Raw genomic sequence first — 22265 nt, 5'->3', positions numbered from 1 at the left:
TGACCAAACGAGCTGATGCTCCAGCTTGAACAACATTGAAGATGAAAACTTCCAACATGCTCATGACCCTGGCTTACTGGGACATCTGCGGGTGAGAACGTTGACTTTCTACACAACTACAGCAGCTGAGAACCATGTTGTGACTTAAACTCATATTAATGACGAAACTAGCGTTTATTAAAAGTTGTTGAACTTTTATATTCATTAACTTTTGTCCTGAAGTTTGTTTGCAAATAAAACAATAGAACTGAGTCTTTCTCGTTCATGCATGTGTTGAATTAAAGTCACTTTCAGTAAAACTCTACTTGTTGTTGAAGCTAATGCTAATGCTAAGAAGAACACCTGACACTGATGAGGTCAAAGGTCAGAACGTAAAATATTGTAAAAAGTCTTTCAAGGGAAAGTTTCTAACTTATCTATTTAATGTTTAAATTTTCCTTTTGTTTACAGTTTTTACATTTTTTTAAATCCACCCTTAAATCTGTCAAACAGTGTTTATTTAAACTAAATATTTAATTTGAACACTTGGAACATAAATGTATTTACTTTCCTTTATTAAAGATTAAAACAACATATTCATTCAATAGTTATACAGAATGAGACGTTTATTTATAACTTATTAAACAAAGACCCACATGAACAAAAAAGATAATATAGAAATAAAATAAATGGATTTATCTAAATTTGCTCCTAAAAATAACAAATAATGTTTTTTATGTTTTATTATTGTATTACAAAACTATTTTATTGTTAAAGAATAGTTTCTGATGTTTATCTCAGCATTAATTTTTATTAATGAATGTACACGAATGAACATATTAAAATGCACTATTTGCTTTTTGTTACGTGTCAATGCCGCTTGAGGGCGCTGTTGTTACTTAAGGTCTCGGAGCTGCATTTAAACGAGAAGCGAACAACAAAGTCAATCGTTTAAAGAAACGCAGACATTGATTTAAATTGAATACAAGATGTTTTATTACTTAATCCCTGCAGAAAAGATACATTTTTGTTCCCTTTAAATCCCGAAAGTGTTGATTTAAGTCTATAATTCCAGCTCAGATCTGTTCATAAATACAAAGTATTCCAGAAAAATCTAAGTTTATTTTATATAGGTTTTAAGATTATAATATTGATGATTTAAATCAGTCAAACAAGTGAAGTAATTGTATAACTTTTTTTTACTTTTATTTCTATGTACATGTTTGTATTAATTGTTAATTTGTTTGAACAAAACTGTGATAATTAATATGATAAAAGGTTTGGTAACAAAGCTCGTAAAGTTGTGTTCACGGTGTCTTAGAAACATCTACACATGAAAGTTCATGACATGTTTAATCGTTCAAGTGATGATGAAAATAAATTATTTGAATCATGAACTCCGGAGGAAAATGACAAACACTGAATATTTTCCTCCATCATTCTGAACCTTTAATGTATTTCAACTCTTCACAGTAGAATCTGTTGTTGTGTAGTTTCATTGATTGTTCTTCTCTTTAGTCTCCTGCTGGCTCAGCTCGTCCGCCCCCTGCTGGAGTTCACTGGTACTGGGTACGAAGAGAAGAAGTCCAACTGTGGAGAAGATTGTTGAACATATGTGACGAAGATTGAACCTTCAAGGTCATCATGAGATCCATCCCTTGCTAACACCACCTGTGAGTGTCTTCAGTCGTCCATGAACTCTGGTTTGGTCCTAATGTCTCCTTCCTGAACAGGTGGTGAGACTGAAGAGAAGGTGTGCGAGGACATGATGGAGAAGCAGGTGATGGACTTGAGGAACATCTAGGTGAGGATGAGCTCCTGTGACTGTTGTATTTTTGTGACATCCTATGTTCTCCACCCAGGACCTGCTGCATGGAGAACCTGAGGAGTCTTCATACTTTTCTTCAACTTCCTGGGCGACAGGAAGTGGTTGGATGAAGAGCAAGTGTTCCTCACTTGCTCTTCATCCAACCACTTCCTGTTGGGGAGGAGGGGCCATAGTGGGGTCCGCAGAGGGGGGAGGAGAGACCAATTTTTGATGCCATAGTTTTAGAGATTTTTCCATATGCAAAATAAAAGTATAACCCCCTGCTTTTGCTCTCTTGATGTTTCGGGGGAGGACACGGCCCTACTACCCCGGATTCGCGCCCGGTCTGGTTTGCTCCAGCTCCCTGAGTGAAGGGTGGGATTCGAACCCTGAGCTTGTGAGGCTCAGAGAACCGCCAGTCGGTTGATCTCACCACTACACTAGATCACCTTCACAGCTAATATTTTGGTTTTGTTCTATTTGACCTTCACTCTCAGTCAAAATCTCAAAACTAAGGTAGCAGCTGGGGCTTGAACCCATGACCTCTGGTTGTTCATGCAGAGAGTGTGACCACTGGACTAGATCACCTTCACAGCTATTATTTTGGTTTTGTTCTATTTGACCTTCACTCGCAGTCAAAATCTCAAAACTAAGGTAGGAGCTGGGGCTTGAACCCATGACCTGTGGTTGTTGGTGCAGAGAGTCTGACCACTAAACTAGATCACCTTCACAGCTATTATTTTGGTTTTGTTCTATTTGACCTTCACTCTCGGTCAAAATCTCAAAACTAAGGTAGCAGCTGGGGCTTGAACCCATGACCTGTGGTTGTTGGTGCAGAGAGTCCGACCACTAGACTATATCACCTTCACAGCAAATGTCTTGGTTTTGTTTTATTTAACCTTCACTCTTTGTCAAAATCTCAATAATAGAATTACGGGTAGGCCTTGAACCTAATACCTTTGGTTGTCTATGCAGGGAGTGTGACAACTACACTAGATCACCTTCACAGCAAATGTTTTGGTTTTGTTTTATTTGACCTTCACTCTCAGTCAAAAATCTGAAGACTAAAAATACAACCAGGCCTTGAACCCAATACCTTTGGTTGTCTATGCAGGGAGTCTGACCACTACACTAGATCACCTTCACAGCAAATGTTTTGGTTTTGTTTTATTAAACCTTCACTCTTAGTCAAGATCTCAATAATAGAATTACAGGAAGGCCTTGAACCTAATACCTTTGGTTGTCTATGCAGAGAGTCTGACCACTACACTAGATCACCTTCACAGCAAATGTTTTGGTTTTGTTTTATTAAACCTTCACTCTTAGTCAAGATCTCAATAATAGAATTACAGGTAGGCCTTGAACCTAAGACCTTTGGTTGTCTATGCAGGGAGTCTGACCACTACACTAGATCACCAGTCGTAAAAAAGAGATCTATATAGTACCATTTATTTATTTATTTTTTACATTTTGGGTGGTGGTGTGCCTCATGATTTTTTTCTATGAAAAAGTGTACCTTGTCTTGAAAAAGGTTGAAAAGCACTGCACTAGATCACCTTCACACTGATTTATTTTCGTTTTGTTTAATTTGACCTTTACTCTAAGCCAAAATCTCAAGACTAAATACAGAGTTGGGTATTGAACCCAAGACCTCTGGATGTCAATGCAGAGAGTCTGACCACTACACTAGATTACATTCACACTGATTAATTTTTCGTTTCGTTTTATTTGACCTTCACTCTCAGTCAAAATCTCAAGACTAAAAAAACAATCAGGCCTTGAACTCAATACCTTTGGTTGTCTATCTAGAGAGTGCTACCACTACACTAGATCACCTTCAAAGCAGTTATTTTGGTTTTGTTTTATTTGACCTTCACTCTAATTCAAAATCTCAAGACTTAAGACATAGTTGGGCATTGAACCCAAGAGCTCTGGATGTCAATGCATAGAGTCTGACCACTACACTAGATTACATTCACACTGATTTTTTTTTCGTTTCATTTTATTTGACCTTCACTTTCAGCCAAAATCTCAAGACATAGTTGGGTATTGAACCCAAGAGCTCTGGATGTCAATGCATAGAGTCTGACCACTACACTAGATCACCTTGACACAGTTTTTTTTGTTTTATTTGACCTTCACTCAAGGCCAAAATCTCGACTAAAACATAGTTGGCATAGAACCCAAGACCTCTGGATGTGAATGCAGAGAGTCTCACAACTACACTAGATCACAATGATTTTTTTTCGTTTTGTTTTATTTGACCTTCACTCTCTGTCAAAATCTCAAGACAAGAGTAACAGGTGGGTTGTGAACCCAAGACCTCTGGATGCCCATGCAGCGAGTCTGACCGTATACATATGGTGAAGTAGCAGTTTCATACAAGAACATCAGCAGATCAAGGTATGAAAGTGTATTTGGATTAAATGACAAATCCTGGAGTTTATATTGTTACGACTCTGGTTGTTCATTTATCACAACGACATCGACACTTTCATCTCCAGTGTCAGACCCTCCACAGTGGGGGTCTACCTGGATCACTCTGCAGGTCTTCTGTCCTTCTACAGCGTCTCTGAGACCATGACTCTCCTCCACAGAGTCCAGACCAGGTCCACTGAGCCTCTTCATGCTGGAGTCATAGTTTGGTCCTCGTGTGAGTTTGTGAAGTCCCGTTTAGAAACAAAGAGAGCTTAGTGGCTTAAGAAGTTGACTCCTTTTACTTCACACGTTAATGGTGAGTATAAATAAGTTACTTGCATTAATAACTATTTAAATGCTGCTCCGAGGCCTTTAGTAACAACAGCGCCCTCAAACGGCATTGACACGTAACAACAAGGAAGTATTTCAATAGTTTCAACATCTTTTCATTCATTTTAAAAATTATTTTTATAAAAAAACAGGGAAGATTTAGACGACGCCTGTCATCACTAGAATCTGCTTTAATTCACTAAACAGTGAGTTTAATACAAGTTAAATAAAGGTTAAATAAATAAAAATGATTACATACATACATACATACATACAGCTGCTACCTTAGTTTTGAGATTTTGACTGAGAGTGAAGGTCAAATAGAACAAAACCAAAAAACAAAGCATGAAGGTGATCTAGTCTGGTGGGTGGACTCTCTCCATGAACAACCAGAGGTCATGGGTTCAAGCCCCAGCTGCTAGCTTAGTCTTGAGATTATTGACTGAGAGTGAAGGTCAAATAGAACAAGACCAAAGAGATGAAGAGTGAAGGTGATCTAGTCTAGTGGTCGGACTCTCTGCATGAACAACCAGAGGTCATGGGTTCAAGCCCCAGCTGCTACCTTAGTTTTGAGATTTTGACTGCAAGTGAAGGTCAAATAGAACAAAACCAAAATATTTGCTGTGAAGGTGATCTAGTCTAGTTGTAGCACTCTCCGCATAGACAACCAAAGGTCTTGGGTTCAAGGCCAGGCTTTATTTTTAGCCTTGACATTTTGACTGAGAGTGAAGGTCAAATAAAACAAAACGAAAATATTTGCTGTGAAGGTGATCTAGTGTAGTGGTGAGATCAACCAACTGGCGGTTCTCTGTTTTGATCAGTAAACAAAAAATAAAAGTTGAAAATGTATATATTTGTTCTATCTTATTTTAGAACGGTGCAGCATTTGAATCTTCATGTAGGTTCTCAATCTTATTTGAGGACATGAGCATAATAATTCTTACTGAGCTCATTACCTCCTGTGGTCTGATGGTGTAGTCTCTGCTCAATGCTCGTGGGTCGTGAGTTCAAGTCCCTGTCTGATACATTTTAACAATCGGATTTGTTCATGTTAGTTGAACAAAAATTAGAATCGAAAATTCGCTTGTGTTGCTGAAAACCTCATTGTGATTAACATCTGCATCTCAGAGTGGAGGTGCAGGACAGCTACTGGTTCAAATCCTTCATTTCACTCAAATGTTCATCAACTATTGAATTGTTGGGAGTGAAAAGTTTGCAGAAAGACATCTATGTGGTGAATTAGGTCACTGAAAAAATCTCTGCAAGTTCCTTACTTCTCTACCAACAGATTTACAAGAGTGAAGGTCAAAGGCGTCCAAACGGAACTAAGCAGAGTCTAGTTGATCCAGCGTAGTTGCTAAATTCTTGGCATGGGCAGCCAGAGGTCTTGGGTTCAAGACCCAGCTGCTACTTTAGTCTAGAGTTTTTGACCAAGAGAGAAGGTCAAATAGAACAAAACCGAAAATCTTAAGTTGGAAGGTGATCTAGTGAAGTGGTCAGACTCTCTTCATTGACATCCGTAGGTCTTGGTTTCAATGTCTCTCTTTAGTCTTATATTTTGACCGAGAGTGAAGGTCAAATAGAACAAAACCAAAATAATAGCTGTGAAGGTGATCTAGTCTAGTGGTCAGACTCTCTGCATGAACAACCAGAGGTCATGGGTTCAAAACCCAGCTGCTGCTTTAGTTTTGAGCTTTTGACTGAGAGTGAAGGTCAAATAAAACAAAACCAAAAAACAGAGTGTGAAGGTGATCTAGTCTAGTGGTCGGACTCTCTGCATGAATAACCAGAGGTCATGGGTTCAAGCCCCAGCTGCTACCTTATTTTTGAGATTTTGACCGAGAGTGAAGGTCAAATAGAACAAAACCAAAATAATAGCTGTGAAGGTGATCTAGTCCAGTGGTTGGACTCTCTACGCGAACAACCAGAGGTCATGGGTTCAAGCCCCAGCTGCTACCTTAGTTTTGAGATTTTGACCGAGAGTGAAGGTCAAATAGAACAAAACCAAAATATTTGCTGTGAAGGTGATCTAGTCCAGTGGTTGGACTCTCTGTGCGAACAACCAGAGGTCATGGGTTCAAGCCCCAGCTGCTACCTTAGTTTTGAGATTTTGTCCGAGAGTGAAGGTCAAATAGAACAAAACCAAAATATTAGCTGTGAAGGTGATCTAGTGTAGTGGTGAGATCAACCGACTGGCGGTTCTCTGAGCCTCACAAGCTCAGGGTTCGAATCCCACCCTTCACTCAGGGAGCTGGAGCAAACCAGACCGGGCGCGAATCCGGGGTAGTAGGGCCGTGTCCTCCCCCGAAACATCAAGAGAGCAAAAGCAGGGGGTTATACTTTTATTTTGCATATGGAAAAATCTCTAAAACTATGGCATCAAAAATTGGTCTCTCCTCCCCCCTCTGCGGACCCCACTATGGCTCCTCCTCCCCAACAGGAAGTGGTTGGATGTGTTCCTCACTTGCTCTTCATCCAACCACTTCCTGTCGCCCAGGAAGTTGAAGAAAAGTATGAAGACTCCTCAGGTTCTCCATGCAGCAGGTCCTGGGTGGAGAACATAGGATGTCACAAAAATACAACAGTCACAGGAGCTCATCCTCACCTAGATGTTCCTCAAGTCCATCACCTGCTTCTCCATCATGTCCTCGCACACCTTCTCTTCAGTCTCACCACCTGTTCAGAAAAGAGACATTAGGACCAAACCAGAGTTCATGGACGACTGAAGACACTCACAGGTGGTGTTAGCAAGGGATGGATCTCATGATGACCTTGAAGGTTCAATCTTCATCACATATGTTCAACAATCTTCTCCACAGTTGGACTTCTTCTCTTCGTACCCAGTACCAGTGAACTCCAGCAGGGGGCGGACGAGCTCAGCCAGCTGGAGACTAAAGAGAAGAACAATCAATGAAACTACAGTTTACACAACAACAACAACAACAGAATCTAATTAGTGAAGTCTCAATACATTCAGATGTTTCTAAGACACTAAACACAACTTTAAGATGTTTGTTACCAAACATCTGCCATTTTTTAAAAGGTCTGTGTCGGAGGAGACACTCGTGGATTTGTTCTCTTCTTCTGGTCCTGACGTCAGGGAGACACCGAGGGCTGAGGTTGAGGTCAACAAAATCACTGACTAGAGGCGAGAACATCTGATCCACTCAGGCTGGAGGTAGTTACAGATGATGTGTGAAGAACAGAAGAAACAACAAGGACACAGAACTCCTGCAGGGGCGGACGAGCTGAGCCAGCTGGAGACTAAAGAGAAGAACAATCAGTGAAACTACACGTTTACACGACAACATCCTCACTTTTTTAAAGAGTTGTTTGATAAAACTTATGTCACGTTAAACAATGAAAGAACGTTCTGTTATTTGAAAGAAACACATGTACGTTTATAATACTTTACATTATGTTAATGTGAAGATACTTTTATGTAACTTTATATGAAATTAAACTTCATTTCCCCTTTTTTTTCTGCTCATCAACACTGTTATCATTGTGCAAATAACTTAAGATGATCAACTATTATTGATTCTAACGGTGATGATCAACAGCATTTGTCTTATAAACATGTAAATAAATCTACAAATATTATACTTGAAGCTCAACACTTTCTGAATGTATCATAGTTGTTGTTGTACTTGTTTATTTACACGTTTGTAACACAAATGTTTTGGTTTGTTATTAAACTTAAAGTTTGAATGTACAATAGTTGTTGGTTTACTATGAGGAAAAATGTTTCCACTCTTTGTAAAATGATCGATTGATGGTATTGGAAAGTATCAAAACATAACTTTTCTACCAACCCTTTGATCACATTGATCCCAGTTTTGTCTTAAAAATGGATTATTGATAAAGATATTTACTTAAACAAGTGAAAAAAGTGAGTTATTCATGTCATACGTGAGCTGTTTGACAGATTTAAGGCAGGATTTTTAACTTTCATTACATTTTCAAAGTGAACGAAAGTAAAAATAAACTTTATTTAAATAGACGAGTATGTATTCATAAGACCTTCCCTGATTTTCTGGGACTCCTGTGTTTGTCTTAGAAACATCTTTACAAATAACCTTTACTTTACTTCCTTACAGACTATTTCTTCTAAGCTTTAGCAATGACTACAGTTTTACTGAAAGTGACTTTAATTCAACACATGCATGAACGAGAAAGACTCAGTTCTATTGTTTTATTTACAATTTAAAGATGTTGATAAATATGATTTATGCCACAATAATCTTGACATTTCCATACCTTACATCATTTTCTTTAGTCTTTAACAGTGTTTGTTGTATTTAGTTCTGTTGGTTTTCACTGATGTCAACAGTTGTTTATGTTCATTTATGTTGTTTCTTCTTTTCAACAATAACTTTGTTAGTTACATGTTATTTGAAGAACTTTACTGTAATAATTATTTATAAATTACTAAATTTTCTGTGGATTATTATCTTTCTAATCACCTGGTTCTTTGTTACAAAAAAACGTTTCATTGTGTATAAACGAATGTATTAATGTTATGTTTTAATCTTTAATAAAGGAAAATAAATAAAAGACAAAACGTTCAAATTAAATATTTAGTGTCTAAAATATTATTTTATTTCTCATCATTTTATACTATGTTTGACAGATTTAAGGCTGGATTAAAAATAAAAAACCGTCAACAAAGTGGACAAAAGTAAAACCTTTGAAATACACACGTTTTATAACTTTAAACCTTAAATAGACAAGTTTGCATGAATAAAAGTCTCACTCGATATTTTGTCTTAGCTTTAGCATTAGCTTAGCCTTAGCATTAGCTTCAACAACAACAGATTTCCTGAAAGTGACTTTAATTCAACACATGAACGAGAAAGACTCAGTTCTATTGTTTTATTTACAAACAAACTTCAGGACAAAAGTGAATGAATATAAAAGTTCAACAAAATAGAATCACGACTTTTAATAAACGCTAGTTTCGTCATTAATATGAGTTTAAGTCACAACATGGTTCTCAGCTGCTGTAGTTGTGTAGAAAGTCAACGTTCTCACCCGCAGATGTCCCAGTAAGCCAGGGTCATGAGCATGTTGGAAGTTTTCATCTTCAATGTTGTTCAAGCTGGAGCATCAGCTCGTTTGGTCACGTGACTGGGACGGCGCAGGTGTGCAGAAGTAACCGGGAGGGCACCACATCCGGATTGTGATGTTGTAGAGCGCCCTCTAGTGGATGGAGGATGGATGGATTGAAGTCTAAGACGTAGGTCAAGCCACTTGTATAACCCCCTTGTTCATCTTTTAGTTCAAGTTTTAAATTTAAATCATTCTACCACACGATTAATTACATTCATTCATCATATTTATGCTCCTTGTTCATGCTAATATAAATAAAAGATTAACAGGTCATCTTGAATGTGTTCTGTGGTGTGTGTTGAGTCACCGAGGGATCAGGACAAGAATGAATGTAAATTATTGACATTTTATTTATGAAACGACGTAGATTTCAGTTCAGATACATGATGTCATCACAGTCCGAACGCTAACATAAACGAGGTGAAACACTCACGAGGGCGTTAAAGGTATAAAAAGTCTGGACAACACCAAAGTGTGGTGCTGCGACTAACACGACTAATGGCTAAAAAGAAAAGAAAGAGAGGAGCGGCGGCTTCACTCGTTAGGGTTCGGGTTGGCGTCAGGATACTGTGAGAGGTCGAAGGTCAGGACTTTGCTGATGACACAGTCTCCTTGCTGCGAGAGAGAGAGAGCGTCAGTCAGTCGACGACCGAAGCAGTGTTGATGTCACGAGACTCACCTCAGGGTAGACGCCGATGAGCGAGTCCGCTTTGGTGTAGAACTCCTCCTTCAGCGAGATGACGATGGCCTGGAAGTTCTGCACCGACTGGTCCTTGATGTAGTTGGCCACCTGTGGAGGGAGGCGGCATCTCAGCGGGAGTCCTGCGCTCTATGAATCGCCGGTGCGGTCCGAACCCACCTTGCCAATGTTGGTGTTGTCCAGGGCGGCGTCGATCTCGTCCAGGACGAAGAAGGGGGCGGGCTTGTAGCTGTGGATGGCGAAGAGCAGAGCCAGAGCGGCGACCGTCTTCTCTCCTCCCGACAGGTTGTCCATCGGCCGGAAACGCTTCCCCGGAGCGACGCAGTTGTAGTTGATGCCGTCCAGGTACGGCTCCTCCGGGTTCTCCGGGCCCAGGAAGGCCTGCGGGAGGAGGAGGGTGAGTCAGAGGGTGTGTCAGAGCGACAGAAGCCGCTCCCGTGGGAATCGGAGCGACGCTCACCTGAGCGCTGCTGTTGCGAGACAGCGACTTGTAGATCTCGTCGATGTTGGTGGCCACAGACTCGAAGCACGTGTTGAAGCGATCGAACCTCTCCTTCTTGATCTGCTCGAAGGCCTGTTTGGCCTTCTTGGCTCTCTTGCGAGCGGCTTCGAACTCTGGAGAGAAAAACAAACACAAAACTCATCTTGAGAAGGTGGCGCCGTGACCTTCATGAACCAAAGGTGGATGATTGTGGAGCTTCAACAACTGCAGAGAAACGTTGAATCGATCCAGAGGTGAAGGTGTTCAGTGAGATCTTAACATTTGTCATGGAATAAACGATAAAAGAAGTTGCATCTACTACCGTTTTATTAGTTCTATTGAGCGATTGATTTTTTTAAAAACACTTTTGATTGAAGATGTTTTAAATCCAATAATTCATCCATTTAATGCCATTTTAAAGCCTCTGAGATCAATCTCGTGTCTCGACAAACGTTCTCAGAAATGATCAGGAAAACTTCTTGAATCACTCCTGAGGGTCACGAGATCTTTGGGTCTCACCGTCGCTGGTCTCCTGGAACTTGTCCCTGACGCTCTCCAGCTTCTCCATGGCCTTCATGTTGGGCGCGCTGATCCTCTGCAGGATGCTCTGCTGCTCGTTCAGACGCTGCTGCAGCGTGTTGGTCTCGCCCTTGATCTCGTCCTCCGACAGATCGTCCTGCAACACAAGCCTCGGTCAGACTGTCTTCACGATCCAACACCGTCGTCTGGACGGACCTTCAGGTCCTCGGACAGGTTGTTGTAGTCGATCTCGATCAGGGCCTCTTTGGCGAGGACGGTGCTGGACGTCCTCTGACTGCTTGTCTCCTCGGCCTGAGATCCTCCCTGAAGCAGCAGCACGTGTTAAATGGGTCGCGACAGGAAGTGAGTCGAGCGTCTACCTCGCCCTGGCTGATGTCGTCCATGGTGCCGGAGCGCAGAGGCAGCCGGATGTCCTGCATCTTGCAGGCCTGCAGCAGGTTGTGGCGGTCGCTGCGCTTCTGCTCCAGCTTGGTCTCGATGGCGGTCACTTCCTTCTGCAGCTGCGTCAGCTCCCTGAGGAGACCAGGAACATCAGCGTCTGATTGGCTCACAGGGACGCGTCACTCACTTGTTGGCTCCGCCCAGCTTCTTACGGATCTCCTCCATTTCGTGGTTCTTGTCGTTGACCTCTGACTTCTTGGTGAGGTGCTGGTTCTTCAGGTCCTGCAGCTGGGCCATGGTCTCGTCGATGATCTTCATGTGCCTGTGCTCCTCCTGCAGGACACATGGTTGATCTTTCTGGACTCTTGACACCTTCTCATCATCTCACCTTCTTCAGGCGCTCGATCTCAGCCTCGTCCTTCTTCACCGTCTGCTCCCACATCATGACCTTCTCCTGGTCCTCCTTCAGCTGGTTCTTTTCGTAGTCCACCTGGATCCCCAGACGGGTCTTCTGGGTCTCAAACTCCAGGCTGGGACGAGACATGATTTTAGATGAGACAGAACCGAGTCATCTCTGGTCCGCTCTGACAGGACTCACCGCTTCTTGGCGATCTCGTTCTGCCTCTTCACCTTCTCCTCCTCGAACTCTCGGATGTTCCTCACACCGATCTCCTTACAGAACTCTATGAACACCTCGTCCTCCACCTGGAAAAACGCAACCAGCGTCACGGACCCGGCTCCAGAGGTCAGAGGCCAACTGTTCTCCTCACCAGGTTCATGCGGTCCCGCAGGTCGGTGATCTCTCGCTCTCTGGACTGGATGACTCTCTTGATGTCGTTGATTCGAGGGCCAAAGTTGGCCAGTTCGCTCTCCAGCTTGGACTTCTCCTGCAGGGACAGGTTTGGGTCTCGGGTCGATACGCGGCGCAGGAAGTGGACCTACCTGCATGTTGAGGGAGAGGTGACGAGTCTTGGTCTGCTCCAGGTCGCTCTGGGAATACTTCAGTCTCATCTGCAGGCCGTGAGCCTGAGACTGGACCTGACGAAGCTCCGCCTCTTTTCTCTTGGCCTTCATTTGCTCCTGTGAGACGAGACGAAGATACAAGTTCATTCACCGTCAGACTTAACGTGACCACGTGACGTTACCTTGAGCTCGTCGGTGAGTTTCTCCTTCTTCTCCTTCAGCTTGTCCACAGCCTTCTCGTCCCAGCGCCGGGCCTTGGCCTTCAGGTCGCTGGCTCCTCCAGAGATGACTCCGGACTTCTGGAAAAGGGTTCCGTCGAGGGCCACGGTCTTGTGCCTGTAGGGGCCTCCGAAGGCGATCCTCCTGGCGTCCTCCACGTTGTCACAGACCAGAGCGTTGCCACAGGCGTACTGCAGCGCTTTCTTGATGTGCGGCGGCTCGTAGCGGATCACGTCGATCACCAGCTTGGCTCCTCGAAGCTCTCGCAGCTTCTCGTCTGTGGGTTTCACCTGATGATGGAGAGAGTTTGAATCGCGAGCCTCAGAGCGAAGAGCTGCAACCTCACCTCCAGGTAGTCGAGAGGCAGGAAGGTCTCGGGCTCTCCTCTCTGCTCCTTGATGTACTGGATGCAGTCTCGGCCCGTCTTCTCCGAGTCCACGATGATGGCGTCCATGTTCTTGCCGAGCACTTTGGTCACGGCGATCTGGTACTTCTTCTGCGTGGGCTGGCACAGGTCGATGAGGCGGCCGTACTGCGGGAGGAGAGCTGATCAGAGCGGCGAGGTCAAGGACACAGAAGTCCAGTGCGTGTCCGACGCCTCACCACAGAACCAGGGTAGAGTCTCTTGATGCTCTCCATGATCTCAGCCTTCCTCTGCTGCCGACTGTTCTCCTGCCGGTCGATCCTGGCGTCGCCGAGCTGCTCCATCACCTACATCACAACATCGTGTTTTTAGAATCACATCGAGTTAAACTGTCAGAAAGCTCAACTATGATGAGAAGTGGTGAAAGAAGTACCTTATTAACACCTGATCACTAAACATTTATTTCGTCTCGGTCGTCTAGACTCGTACCTGGTTGAGCTCCGTGTTGATCTCGTCGATCCTCCTCTTGGCCATCTCCACCTCCTCTGTCAGCTCCTCCTCCATCCGCTTCTGCTCGTCTAGAGATTGTCTGGAAAGAAGAATGGTGGCAGGTTTTAGTAGCACTCCGGGTCTGTAGAGAGACCTTCCCACCTGCTGGTGGTGATGTAGTCCTCAAGCTTCTCGATTCTCTTCTGGTTCTCCTCAATCTCTCGGATCTTCTGCTTGATTTTGGCCTGGAGAGAAGAATCCTCTGTGAGTCCAGAAGATATTTTGAACATCACATGCTTCTCTGTACCTCTGTCTCCACTTTCTTTCTCTCCTCCAGGTCCAGTCGGTCCTGATCCGCCTTCTGGTCTCGGTTGAACTTCTCCAGCTCCTGGGCGAGTGTGGCAGCTCGCTTGCTGGCCTCCTCCTTCAGCCGGTGGTACTGTTTGACCTGAGAGACAACATCTGGGTTACACGAGTCTCGGTGAGGAACAGAAGATCTGTGGTCCGTCTCAAACCTGGTTCTCCTCCAGCGTTAGGTCCTGGCCTTGACTCTGGGCCTCCTCCTCCATTCGCTCCTCAAAGTCCTGCTTGGCCAGCTCCACCGACTTCATCTCCTTATCCAGCTCGTCCATGTCTCCTTTTCGCTTTTTGTACATCTTCTGGGCGTTCTGCAGGGACTTGCGAGCGGCCTCCAGCTTCTTGATCTTGTGGGAGGTGTTTTCTTTGGCCTTGATGTACTGAGGCCTCTTTTGGTTCAGCTCGGAGTCTTTCTCCCTGTGAACAGCCCAGAGTTGAAGCACTTCAGCGACACGTGTACAAACACAACCACTCACTTGATCTCCTTCTCAATGGTCTGCTGCTCCCTCATTATCCTGCCCAGCTCCTTCTTCTTGTCCTTTAGCTCCTCCTCCACGTGGTCCATCTTCCTTCGGTCCTTGTCGATCTCCTTGTTGCGCTGACTGAGCTCTTTGTTTAGTTTCTCTATCTCGGTCTCGTTGTGGTACAACTTGAAGAGCTGCAACTGAACACTGGCTCGAGCCACTTCGTCCTTCAGACGCTGGTATCTCTCGGCCTGCATCAGATCACGATTAGTAAACATCGTCGTCTCCAACGATAAACCAGACAACCACGACTCACCTCCTCCTTTTCCTGTTTGGCCTCTTTACGCTCCGCAGCGATGTTTTTCTTGCGATGGTAGTTGAACTGCGTGTCCTCCTCGGCTTTCACCATCTCTTTCTTCCTGCGGTCGTACTCCTGAGCCAGCTCTCCGGAGCGTGAGATTTCCTCAAACAGAGCCGTTCGCTCCTTCGGGTTCTTCATGGCAATGGACTCCACGGCTCCCTGTCGGAGACAATTATTTTAAATAAATAAATACATTCAAAAATCGTTTCTGTAACAAGTTTATAAACGGAGGACGTACCTGGAATACCAGGAAGTTCCTGGCCTTGATGAGAATGCCAAGCTTTTCCAGCTGCTCACTGTACTCCGGCAGTCCCACCACTTTACTGTTGATGCGGTACTCAGAGGAGGAACCTGACAAGATATAGAGACGACATCATGAAGCAGAGTTTAACCAGGAATACACAAGAAGACAGAAATGCACACCAAACACAACATAAAATAAGTTATTATTATTTGTTAGTTTTACACCTCAGATAAACTGCATTAAGCAGTGATTTGTCCCCGCTTTACCAATCACGATTTAACGATAAAGAAAGTATCCAAAACACTTTCTTTTTTTTTTAAATACAAGCTTTATGCAGATGCTGTAAACACACAATGTGTACAGGCTGTGCCAAAAAAGGAAATGTGTATCCATGTTTATAGGGGATGAAATGTGTACTTTCTCCATTTTTGTGGTGACATTACCAAATAAAATAATTAAGTAAAATGTAAAACAGCTGTAGTATATTTGCTCAGACAAGATAGAAAACACAAAAATTATCCACATTAGTTTTGACAAACTGCATAAAATACTTTAGTGACTTTAGTAATAGTGGCATCTGGCAGGTTGTAGAACCCTGATCTATACCAACACAAGTGTGGGAGAAATACTTTACCGATGATCATCCTGGTGAAGTTTCGCTCCTCTCCATTATCCTCCTGGTACACCATACTGACGAAAGCTCTGTTGGCAGCTGGCTTCCCAACAGGAGCTCCATGGATGAGATCCTTCAGTGTCTTTACTCTGAGGTTGCTGGTCTTCTCAGCCAACACAAAGCTGATAGCGTCCATGAGGTTGGACTTTCCTGCGATAAAATAGTGTTTAATGAGTGTTTAATTCAACTCTGTTCAGAAAACAATACAATAATGTAAACAAATGGGGACAAACACGCATCCCACCAATAATAACATCATAAAAGAGTGACAATCTAAGTTTGTGTCGCTCATCTTGGCAGTGAAAGCATTGCTTTGACACAAACACATGCACAGATATTATTTGTCTGATCGGTGAATAGACATCAAGGCTTGTGGGTTTAAGTGCAGGTTTAAGTGCAGCCAGTGCTACCAACATTAGCATTTTTCGATGCTACTCACCAGAGCCATTTGGTCCAATGATCGCAGTGAACTTGTGAAACGGTCCAATGATCTGCCTTCCTTTGTAGGACTTGAAGTTCTCGATCTCTATTAATTTTAAATATCCCATTATTAAAGCCTGCTGGTCGCGCTCTCAGAGAAAAAAAACGCCTAGCTCCGGTGGCTAATGCTAACAACCCGTGTTTACAGTCAGTTTAGTCTCGACCAAACCGTGCACGACTGTAAACGCACCCCGTAAAGAATAAAACAACATTCAAACTTCCAAATGCATCCTTGATTATGCGCAAAAATTTTTTTTTTTATTTAAAACTACGCGACGCCGCGGAGAGAGTGCGCCATTTTACAATTTAACCGGAAGTGGCTGGAGCGCGCGGGACAAATCTCCGGACACTCTCGCGAGAGTTGAAACAAAACAAAACTACGACCCTTTAAAATGTCACTATTTATTATTTAAACTTTCAACGTTTCGGTCACAGTTTATTCTAAAACGTGTTCGTTATCAATGTCACTCAATACAAAATAATACATGTGAATGTTTTTATTATTTATTTATTTTTAAAACAGATGTGACGTCACCCCGTGTTGAACGTCACCATGGTGACAGGGACGCAGGACAAACATGAAAAAGACTCCTGAATTATAAATCTCCAATTATCTTGTTTCGACGTCAATAACTTCGTCTTTGTTTCCTATTTTGGTTCATATCGCCTTTGTGACCGAACAGCTGGAGGTTTAAAGTGTATAAATACAGCCTCACGCAGGTTTAATTGTTGTGGACGTTACAACCTTTGAAAATGGTGAGTTTGTTGGTCAATGAAACGATTCATGTTTTGAGTTCAAGTTGAGTCTAATTCCTGCCTGTGTTTCAGCAGATATTTTTGTGTATCTTTAGGCAGGCTTTTCCTTGATTCTCTTAGACTCATGTGTTAGTCTCGGTGTTGTCTTGACCTTTTAAGTATATATTTTATTGAGTATTGTTTTAATTGTTTACGTTCTTTGTGACCCTGGTCTGGAAAAGCGCTATATAAATATTATTTTCTTACAAATTTAAGGTGAAATTCGGCTTCTAAGCCACTAGAGGGCAGACTCTAGAATTCAAATGTTACATATTTAAAAAAAATAATGGAAAGATCTTCTTTGTCTTCTGTCATGTTTAGTTTTTTTTTATTGAATAATTTTTTATTTCCCAGGGTCTCATAACATCAACACACCTGGTGTATCATGTCATCTGCTCATATTGAATCAAGTTATTAAATCCAACTCGCAGGACCAGTTGATCTTCACACAGACGGGAGACTCGTCTCTGGACCCAGCTGTGACCAGGAGACGCCTGGCCGAGTCCGCCCGTCACTCTCGCATCTACAGCACCAGGCACCGCTGCATCGGCCTGGACCTGGACGTCCTCGGCCAGCAGGCCCAGGAGCGGAGACGACAGGAGAATGCAGAGCTACAGCGAGACAGAGCTTTTGGTAAAATCACTGACCGTGTTGAGGAAGAACAGTAGCAGCTAAATAACTTCTTTAAAAACATGGTTCCAGTGAACACAAGAAATACACGTTTGCTGGAGTAAAACAACTTTTATTTTTTTATACAACAGATAAAGCCAAGTTTGAAATTCAAAAGGCAAATAAAAAAATAAAAGATTGTGAAATATCTGATATCCAGAAACTTGCAAGTTACTAGTCTATTTTTTTTTACCTCTTGACCTCCACATTTGAGCTGCATGACAAATAAAGTTCGTGCAGTGTCTGTCTAATTCCACTATCGTCGAGTTCGTTCATGAATAACACTTAAGTCTTAAAATATATTTGTTTTAGTCTCAATCCCTTCCCCGCTTTTCTTTCTTTTTGGGGGAATATTTTCCAAAATAAACTATTTTTAGATATTTTATTTAAAGGAAATGTATTTAAAAGGAAATATTAGACAATAAAACCAAAACTTTATCTTATTTAGCTTTATTTTATGATGTCATCTTCGCATTAATTTAAAAAAAATAAATAATTAAATACAAGGATTATCTTAAGATAGAACAACTATACAATATGCAATCAAATTACATCTTAAGTTTACTTTATATTATTTAAATTTCAATTTCAAACGTTTCCAACTATAGTAAGTAAGTAATGTGTATTTATATAGCGCTATTCCAGACCAGGGTCACAAAGCGCTTAAACCATCAAAACAATATTCAATAAAGTATATACTTTAAAGGTCAAGATAGTTGTAGTATAGCAGTATAGTAAACTATAGTTTTTTTTCGCCCTAATGGCCCCTAACAACAGTGTGCATTATACACTGTGACTGGGGCCCTGAGTCTAATACAGTAACCATGGTAACCCTGGTGTGTTCTTCTCTTCTCTGGTGGTCTCAGACCAGCTGGGCAGAGATCAGGAGGACGTGCTGCTGCAGAAGGTTCTGGCCAACAAGCAGATGCGAGCTGATGTTCACTCCGACCTCGCTCACTTCTGGGCGACCAGCCAGTGCGTGGAAGAGTCCAGAGACGCCGACCTCAAGTGCGGACAGAACCTGGACTTCATCACGGTCCCGGCGGACCAGCTGGGCCCGTCCTCCATGCAGATCTTCAAGGTACGTTTGACGGACAGGTGGACGGACGGGCGGCAGGTGATGTTGCCATGTGTTCCAGGGAGAAGATCTGGGAGCGGCTGAGAGAGAGAGAGAGCAGAGGAGACAAGCAGAGCGAGACCTGAGCGCTCAGATGGACAAGAACCGCAGGAGAGACTCACAGAATCAGAACAAAGGTGAGATCTCACACACACACGCTTCATGCTGCCGCACAATCACACACTCCTACACACACCGCGGTGATGGAGTGTCAGTTTATCATGCAGCGTGAAGCAGGTGTGAAGCTCTCACGTGTGTGTGTTCGTATGTGTGTGTCTAGAGATGCTGGCCAACCAAGCCATGGTTCTGCAGGACTTCAGGTGGTGTCACCTGAACGATCTGGAGGAGGAGTGTAGGAGAGAGGGTCGCATCCGACTGGGGAACTACAACCAGAGCCTGGTAACACACACTCACACACACACACGCACACACAGACACCCACACACACACACACCCACACACACATGTTCATCACAGACGGTGGTTCTGAAGGCGCTGATGTGTTCAGGCAGCCCAGCAGTGGCAGCAGCAGACGGAGAGACTCAGGAAGGAGGAGAGGGAGAACCTGGAGGAGATGTGGCACACCATGACCTCTGACATGATGACCGAGCGACCCGAGGCCTCACAAAGACACCTGGACGGAGGAAACCCGTCGCAGGTTCTGACCGACCGCTGGAAGGGGATGAGTCCGGAGCAGCTGAGCGCCATCCGCAGGGAGAGAGAGGAACAGTGTCGACGCAAGCAGGTACCGGAGGGGGGGAGGTGGAGTGTGATCGGAGGGTGACAGATCCACGGACTGGTGTCCTTCAGAGCGATGAGAAGAAAAAGAAGGACGAAGAGAACGACTGGGACGTTCTGCTGCTGGAGTCTTCCAGAGCCAGAGAAGCTCATCACTGCAGGACGGAGACGGCGAGGAGGGAGAGAAGGATCCGGATGGACCAGCACAACGAGAGTCTGTCGAGGGAGCAGCTGGCACAGTGAGCACACACACACACACACACACACACACACACACACACACACACACACACACACACACACACACACACACACACACACACACACACACACACACACACAAGTGAAGATCTGACAGTCGTGTGTCTCCAGTCAGGAGTACCTGAACAACAAGCTGTACACCAACAGACCCTCCAACGAGTACTTCCTCCAGTTCAACACCTGCTCGCGCTGATGGTCTCTGCCTTCTGGCTCAGCTCAGATTTCACTCAAAAGTTTGTTCCTCACTCGAACCATCTTGAATAAAACCAGAGCATTCCTCACAACTTTCCGCTTCAATAACGTGGAGAGAGAAAGTCGTGTGTGCGGCGTCAGCACTTGAATCACCAGATGACACCAGAGAGACGTGGACTAATATCAGAGCCGGCAGACTTTTATTGGTGCAGGGAGTCTCAGCAGTAATTTAGGATGTTTTGTTCAGAGATTCATCCTCGTCAGCATCACGTGGTGAACAAGAAGCAGCTCAGGAGTAAATACAACTGTTAGTCTTTATTACACATCAACCTGCGTCATAACATCTGTAGCATGATTAAAATAACCTGCGTCATAACACGTGTAGCACAATGAAGAATAACCTGCGTCTTATCATGTGTAGCATGATGAAAATAATCATAACATGTATAGCATGATGAAAAATAATCATAACATGAATAGCATGATTTAAAATAACAATAACATGTGTAGCATGATTCAAAACCATCACAACATGTGTAGCATGATGAAAAATAATCATATGTCTAGCATGATTGAAAATAATCATAACATGTGTAGCATGATGAAAAATAATAACACGTGTAGCATGATGGAAAATAACCATAACATGTGTAGCATGATGGAAAATAATCATAACATGAATAGCATGATTTAAAATAACAATAACATGTGTAGCATGATTCAAAACCATCATAACATGTGTAGCATGATGAAAAATAATCATATGTCTAGCATGATTGAAAATAATCATAACATGTGTAGCATGATGAAAAATAATAACATGTGTAGCATGATGAAAAATAATAACATGTGTAGCATGATGAAAAATAATAACATGTGTAGCATGATGGGAAATAATAACATGTGTAGCATGATGAAAAATAATAACATGTGTAGCATGATGAAAAATAATAACATGTGTAGCATGATGGGAAATAATAACATGTGTAGCATGATGGGAAATAATAACATGTGTAGCATGATGAAAAATAATCATAACATGTGTAGAATGATTCAAAACCATCATCACATGTATAGCATGATGAAAAATAATCATAACATGTGTAGCATGATTCAAAACCATCATAATATGTGAAGCATGATTCAAAACCATCATAACATGTTTAGCATGATTCAAAACCATCATAACATGTGTAGCATGATTCAAAACCATCATAACATGTGTAGCATGATGAAAAATGACATGTGATCATGGAATACTGCTTGAGAACCAGTGGTGAGGTGAGCAGGTGAACCTGGACGACGCTTGAGAAGAAGACGAGGACGAACACAGAAACCTACAAAATGAAAGTCCTCTCCGACCTTGACGACGTCACACTTGAGGCGGGAAAGGCGAGGGAGCGATGACATCATCACCCGGCAGGCACAGGAACTCAGAACAGCATGTACGTTTCTAGAATACTGGAAGTATGGCTAAATATATCCGTGTGGACGCGGCTATGTACACAGATGCTACTCAGTGGTTTCACAGCAAGTTCACCTGAAAGCATCCAACGACACCGGAGGAGGAACTCACTAGTTCAGAGGGTTCATGGCAACTTCTGGGACGTGACTACAGCAGCGGTGGTTGAACAGGCGTCATTACAGCCGTCCTCAGGACCACCTCAACGTTTCCAGACAAAAAACAACTCATAAATATGAACTGATGACACAAAATCATGACGTAAATAAATATAAAAAAATAGAAATATGCTTTAAATAAATACAAGTGCGGGTTAAACAAGTTCATTTAAGTTTTCAAGAGTAATATTATGGAATCAGATCAAAAACAACATCAAAATGTAGAAAATCATTTAGAGTTTGTTAAATTATTGGCTGTTTTATATGGCGGCACAGTTGTTTCTTTATTATTCAACCAAAAACAGTTGCTTGATTAAAAAAATACTGTTTGAACATTTTATTTTTTGTGTCTTAATATTAAATCCCAAAAAGTGTTTTTTATAAACCGAAAAACTTATAAAAAATATTTGAGATTGAAGCAACTTTTTTCATTTAAGAAACTTTGTTTTTCGAATAAACATAAACGATGAACTATTTCCCGCCACAGTTTTCCAAATAAATAACGACAGAC

The 22265-nt window shown here is 42.7% G+C and overlaps 2 protein-coding genes and 1 long non-coding RNA gene across 3 annotated transcripts; 2 read left to right on the top strand and 1 right to left on the bottom strand.

Moving 5' to 3' along the window:
* Positions 1–1234: 1234 nt before the first annotated feature.
* On the top strand, positions 1235–1927 carry LOC148059045 (uncharacterized). The gene is made up of 3 exons (XR_015709444.1): positions 1235–1652; positions 1713–1783; positions 1842–1927. It is a non-coding gene; the product is annotated as an uncharacterized LOC148059045 (long non-coding RNA).
* An 8045-nt stretch (positions 1928–9972) lies between these two features.
* On the bottom strand, positions 9973–16671 carry smc1a (structural maintenance of chromosomes 1A). Its single transcript, XM_087780845.1, has 24 exons — positions 16322–16671; positions 15844–16032; positions 15204–15316; positions 14921–15124; positions 14617–14855; positions 14299–14557; positions 14091–14231; positions 13946–14028; positions 13784–13883; positions 13534–13641; positions 13277–13462; positions 12894–13220; positions 12691–12828; positions 12519–12635; positions 12347–12453; positions 12137–12278; positions 11936–12081; positions 11727–11880; positions 11563–11670; positions 11347–11503; positions 10807–10961; positions 10506–10727; positions 10326–10436; positions 9973–10261 (listed from the first exon to the last, which is right to left on the bottom strand). Exons 1-24 carry the CDS (start codon positions 16428–16430, stop codon positions 10181–10183), a joined length of 3696 nt encoding a protein of 1231 aa, XP_087636971.1. The 5' UTR covers positions 16431–16671; the 3' UTR covers positions 9973–10180.
* Positions 16672–16950: 279 nt separating this feature from the next.
* On the top strand, positions 16951–20958 carry ribc1 (RIB43A domain with coiled-coils 1). Its single transcript, XM_087781411.1, has 8 exons — positions 16951–17118; positions 17589–17790; positions 18693–18907; positions 18966–19080; positions 19224–19342; positions 19452–19688; positions 19754–19920; positions 20054–20958. The coding sequence occupies exons 1-8, from the start codon at positions 17116–17118 to the stop codon at positions 20133–20135; spliced, it is 1140 nt and encodes a 379-aa protein (XP_087637537.1). The 5' UTR covers positions 16951–17115; the 3' UTR covers positions 20136–20958.
* Positions 20959–22265: the final 1307 nt, after the last annotated feature.

The sequence above is a fragment of the Callionymus lyra genome, chromosome 19 (assembly GCF_982586985.1).
Source record: "Callionymus lyra chromosome 19, fCalLyr1.hap1.1, whole genome shotgun sequence".
Classification (NCBI taxonomy): Eukaryota; Metazoa; Chordata; class Actinopteri; order Syngnathiformes; family Callionymidae; genus Callionymus; species Callionymus lyra.
Note: the sequence above shows the minus strand (reverse complement) of the source record. Positions and strands in the feature narration are given on the sequence as shown.

Excerpts from the sequence above, each read along its gene's own strand:
- ribc1 (XM_087781411.1), top strand. Across the intron at positions 19,689-19,753 it reads AACAGTGTCGACGCAAGCAG|AGCGATGAGAAGAAAAAGAA; the intron begins GTACCGGAGGGG and ends GGTGTCCTTCAG. Across the intron at positions 19,921-20,053 it reads TCGAGGGAGCAGCTGGCACA|TCAGGAGTACCTGAACAACA; the intron begins GTGAGCACACAC and ends GTGTGTCTCCAG.
- smc1a (XM_087780845.1), bottom strand. The coding sequence starts at position 16,430 with ATGGGATATTTAAAATTAATAGAGATCGAGAACTTCAAGTCCTACAAA. Across the intron at positions 13,642-13,783 it reads TCAACACGGAGCTCAACCAG|GTGATGGAGCAGCTCGGCGA; the intron begins GTACGAGTCTAG and ends GTTGTGATGTAG. Across the intron at positions 11,881-11,935 it reads AAGCTGGGCGGAGCCAACAA|GGAGCTGACGCAGCTGCAGA; the intron begins GTGAGTGACGCG and ends TGGTCTCCTCAG.